At 43.6% G+C, this 5118-nt stretch overlaps 1 protein-coding gene across 1 annotated transcript in view; it reads right to left on the bottom strand.

The window, feature by feature from the left end:
* The window catches only part of zgc:101810 (uncharacterized protein LOC493612 homolog), a gene marked incomplete in the record, with an annotated part of 10509 nt that continues 5391 nt past the window's right edge, over nt 1-5118 (bottom strand). Inside the window, 6 exon segments of the mRNA XM_037675564.1 lie at nt 1-278; nt 1414-1546; nt 1629-1774; nt 3400-3549; nt 3648-3784; nt 3937-4066. Of these exon segments, the coding sequence (XP_037531492.1) occupies nt 108-278; nt 1414-1546; nt 1629-1774; nt 3400-3549; nt 3648-3784; nt 3937-4066 (867 nt within the window).

The following is a 5118-nucleotide window of genomic DNA, read 5'->3' as shown; positions in this document are numbered from 1 at the left end:
GGAAGAGATGTTTTAGGAGGCGGGGCCATAAAAGGGGCGGAGCTGTCATGAAAAGCGGAGTAAACTCGAAGCCTTTTTTTTGTTTTCTTCTTGCTCCTGGTTTTGTTTCATCTGATTCCACCTCCCAGCTTCTGCAGGACTCCCAGACCTTTCTCCTGGTACTCCTGTCTGCTCAGCCAGAAGGAGTCCTTGTCCTTCATGATGTTGGCCAGCACCGCGCCCCCCAGGAACACCATGTGTTTACGCCGCGGAGGATCCTCGATTCGAATCTTGAACTTCTGCAGAGGAGAGGAGTCAAGTGAAGAAAAGTGATCACATGCATTTTCTTGTTTTTTAAGCCTTTCCAGCATCTCTGGTTTGAAAAGATGCTGCAGAGAAATACAGATTTGGAAAAGTTGTCTTATCATTACAGTGATGCTTTTATACACTAATTATGACAAACGCATATTTTAAAACTGGATTGACTTTTCTAGTGTTATTAATACACTTTGAGCCTAGTATTCTGTGAATGAATGTCTTATCACCTGCTCCCTTTAGATTAAGTTCATCTCATGTTGAGAAACGGCAGAGCTTTAGCCGTTATCATCGAGCCTAAAAACGCTATAAAAACTTGCATGAGCTGATAGCATTCAAAGTATATATTGTGGCTGATCCTCAGCTACTACCACACCAAACTTTAGCTCCATATCTCTAAAACTGACTGAGTTAAATCCATTTAAGTGTATTCTAAGTTCAGTCAGCTGTGGTGGCCATCTTGAATCAGGCTGAATCCAAAAGTTGAACAGTTGTAACTGTACACCCAGTGATTACTTTCTGAGAGTTTCATTCAAATCTATCCAGTATCTCTTTAGATGTTTTGCTAACAGACAGACAAACAGTGTTGACTTCAATAGTTAACGATGAAATGTTAAGCAAAAATGTTGCATAATCAGTGCTTGAAGTATTTGTTGTATATCACTCTCAGCTACTACCACACTAAAATTTAGCTCGGTGTCAGTAAAATTGACTCAGCTATAGACAGTTCTGTGTTTGCTAAAGTTGATTAGCTGCTGTGGCCATCTTGAATCAGGTTGATTCCAAAAGTAAATCATTTGTAGATGCTCATCCTGTGACTAATTTCTGACAGTTTCTTTAAAATCTATCCAGTGGAACTTTAGATATTTTGCTAACAGACATACTAATGAACAGGCACCAAAAAAGCACAATTATAGACAGTGGGCGATAATAAAACAAACTGTAAATGATTGAACCAGGAAGTCATTCATGCCTTTGGAGCCATCATTAAAAAAAAAAACACTGAGCCAAAATCTACAAAGTTTTTTCCCTTAAACTTTTGACTTGAAAACATCAGATGCGTTAAAAATTTCATTTTAATATTAACATTATTGCATGATTCATTTTTCAGGTTCTTACGGATAGTTTCTCCGTGTCTCCGTTCAGAACCCTCTCCAGGTAGAGCTGCTTGATCTCTCTCTCTAGTCTGGATGGGAGGCCGGGGTACATGGTGGTCCCGCCCGACAGAACGATGTGCTTGTAGAAGTCCGCCCTGCTCAGGAGAACACGGAGGAGACGCGACGTGTCAGAAAGACACCAGCGTTTGTCAAAGACAGCGGGGAGGAGACTCGGACCTGAGGTCGATGTCCGCAGCCTGGATGGTGTTGAACAGCAGCTCAGCCACGCCGACTCCCTCCACGTTGATGAGATGAGGCTGGAAAAGAGCTTCAGGGGCCCCAAAACGTTCCCCGCCCACATTCACCTGCCGCCCGTCAGGAAGCTGCCGGTGGAACATGAACCCAAAAGGTTAAAGGAGTTATTAAATTACGCGTCAAACACAAACACGGCCCTTGTAAACATCTTATCTGGCCGCCATGATGATGTTTTTAATGAAGATATTTCATCGCCTCTTATTTTCCTTAAAAACTGAACTTGGCCAACTTTGAACATGAATTATTTGATTTTTTTTTTGTTTTATGTGGAAAAGAGTAACAGAGAACGTCAAATGAGACAGATCAAACTCTTGTTGAGGGACTTGTAGCAAAGAAAAGACGTCTGGTTTCTGACTTGAATGAATGCGTTGTTTGAAACTGGCCCTTAGTTTGAACCAAGTTTTTAATTTTGCCCCTTTTATGTAACAGAGTTTGACATGGAGAGGGTTTGAGCAGTTAATATCTTACCTGCTGTAGAGCATTCACTGAAGGACCTCAGATAAATTCTGACCAGACTGATGAGCTGATGGCTAGTCCGACTGTGGTCACGACCCGATCGGGGGGATACTGCTTCAAAACAAGTCCAGTCGCAAATTTTTCATGGAGATACGTTATTTTCACCCGCTGCCAAAAGCAACATTATTGTTTTTTCCTTTTGTGTTATTTTATTTGTAGTGTTAGCAAAAGAATTTCCTGAATGGAATGCACTGGATGGATTTTAATTAAACTTTTAATCACTGGAAAGACATTCACAACTGAATAACTTGTGGAATCAGCTCACTGTTGCCAGAGCCAGCTGACTAGCAAAGCCAAAATCTCAATCTTTTTTTTGTTAACTATTGAAGTTAAATTTGACATAGTAGTAGTCGAGAGTCCTTCACAACACATACTCCTGAGTACTAACAGATCACTACATGGGATCACATTCAATTTAAAATGTATCGTAAACAGTTTTAACTTTGTAGGACTGAAGGTTGCAACTGTAAATGTGGGGACAATGGCAGACAAAGGTAACATGATGCAGAGAAGGAAGGTAGATGTTTTATGTGTCCAAGAGACCAAGTGGAAGAGCAGCAAGGCTCGCAGCATTGGAGCAGGGTTCAAACTGTTTTACCATGGTGTGGATAGAAAGAGAAATGGAGCAGGGGTGGTCCTGAAGGAGGAGTTGACAAAGAATGTAGTAGAGGTGAAAAGAGTGTCAGATAGGGTGATGTGTCTGAAGGTAGAAGTAAAAGGTCTGAAATCTCTGACATGAAGGCAGGGGATGATATGCATTCCTTCGAGATTTGCTGTATCTTAAACCTTTACATCTCCGTCATTGTTCCATTCGTCCTTCCAGCAGAAATACTACGAAGCTCCAAGCTACATTTTAGGTGCTATAGCTAGCTGCTATTTAGGATTGCAAAAAGTCCAAAAAGTTCAATGATCATACAATACAAAACTGACGACAATGTAAAAGTTTCTAATAAAGCATTCACGCAAAGAACTCTTAAACTTTTGGGACTGGAGTTGTTTTGTTCAGATTTGCTGTTAGCTCGTTGATCTGGTCGGAATTATTATTTTTATTTTTCCCCAAACTGAAGTCTTTCAAAGAGCTGTCTACAACAGGTAAGATATTTCTTCTTTTTAACCTTTCCACAAAAGCCTACATTAAAAAACCTGAGCTATTTAATACTGCTGCTCTGAAACGTACCATGTAGGACTCAACCAGGAAGGTGGTCTCTGTGGCCAGACGCTGCTCCTGCTCAATGTTGTATCCCACGTAGCAGAGACTCTCCTTCAGTAGTCGCACAGTCTCAAAGTCAGCCGTGTGGTTGAAGGCGTATCCGCGCAGCAGCAGGAGCTGACAGGAAGATGCAAAAGGACTTCCTACATCAGTAACTTTTTTGAAAAAAGTCTTTGTAGCCTTTCTGGTTTGACGCTAACGTTTTCTTAGCTCACTTTAATCAGGTAGCGAGTGATGTCACGTCCTGCGATGTCCAGCCTGCGAGTGAGGTGTGGTAACGAAAAGCCCTCGTAAACCGGACAGATGTGGGTGACACCGTCTCCTGAGTCCACAACCACACCCGTGAGCAAACCTGTAGGTATAGAAGCATTTCTCCAGTGAGTCTGCTCACTGATCAACAGAATACTGACAGAACGTGGTGCTGATGCCTCAAACCACACTAACAAATGAGCTACAGAGTCATTTGGTGGGTGAGTTTCATGGCGGGGCAATGATGTTCCTTACCCTGGGCGTACAGAGTGAGCACAGCCTGAATCGCCACATAGATGCCATGGAACTGATACTTTTCAAACATGACCTCGGCTATTTTTTCGCGGTTCTTTGTGGGGTTCATGGGGGGTTCTGTCAGTAAGATCTTTAAGACACAAACATACGCAAGCAAATTAGTACTGTGTGATTTCTACACTGAGGAAAAACACTGAATGATGTCATGAATCACGTCCTTGTATTTAGATCTTTATCACTCTGTTCACTAGCTCTGGTTTCTCAGTTCTGTTCTGCCCTTTTCATTCTCACTCCTTATCTCCTTCTACCTGGTTCTCATGTGTGTGTGTATGTGGAGAACCAGTCTGTCCACTCTGCATGTTGGTGAAGGCTGACTGCACTAATTGTCTGCACTGCAGCCAGCTGGCCTGATTATCTCTGACTGGCTGCACCTGTTCTCTCCACCCTTTATAAGCAGCAACCTGTCAACTCTTCGGTGCCCGATAGTTGAACACTCTTAGTAGTCAGTAAATATCTCGCGTTCATGCCTGTAGTCCTTGTTGCCCTCTCTTGTCCCTGTTCAAGTCCTCACTCCTTGTCTTGCCCTCCACGCTACCTGTCCCTCTTTCTGGTTGTCCTCCCCTTCTTGTTTGGCCTGATCTCTTGGTTCCTTGACCCTCTGCCTGCCTCGACCACGTCTCTTTGGATTGCCCTTTTGGATTTGTTTCTGCATCTGCTCTTGGTACCGACCCACGCCTGCCCGACCACCGATCTGCCTGCTCCTCTGGTACTGCCTGACATCTGCTTCTCGTTACTGGACCTTGGAAAGCCTGACCTCCCCTTTTGGATCACGGACTCTGGACACACAGACAGCTGCGGCCGACTGTCGTCCTTCACCGGACTCAGCCCTTCCAGCAGCTGCAGATCTGGACACTTCCACCTTTCAGGACCCTTGAGATCATCTGAGACGGTTAGTGGTTTTTCCTTATTGACTATTTTCCACGTTCTGGTAATCAGCACGACCACTAACCGTTCTCTGCTTCTTAGATTGCTCCTGCCGTTAACCGACACCAGAACCAGAACCCAGACCAGCACCGAGACCAGCTGTCACTTCCCTCCTAGAAACAATAAACACTTATTATTTATCGTCAGTCTGTTGTGTTGTGATCTTGGTCCAAACCCTCACGAGAGTTCCTTACAGAA

The sequence above is a fragment of the Nematolebias whitei genome, chromosome 1 (genome assembly GCF_014905685.2).
Source record: "Nematolebias whitei isolate Nwh7 chromosome 1, NemWhi1, whole genome shotgun sequence".
NCBI lineage: Eukaryota > Metazoa > Chordata > Actinopteri > Cyprinodontiformes > Rivulidae > Nematolebias > Nematolebias whitei.
Note: the sequence above shows the minus strand (reverse complement) of the source record. Positions and strands in the feature narration are given on the sequence as shown.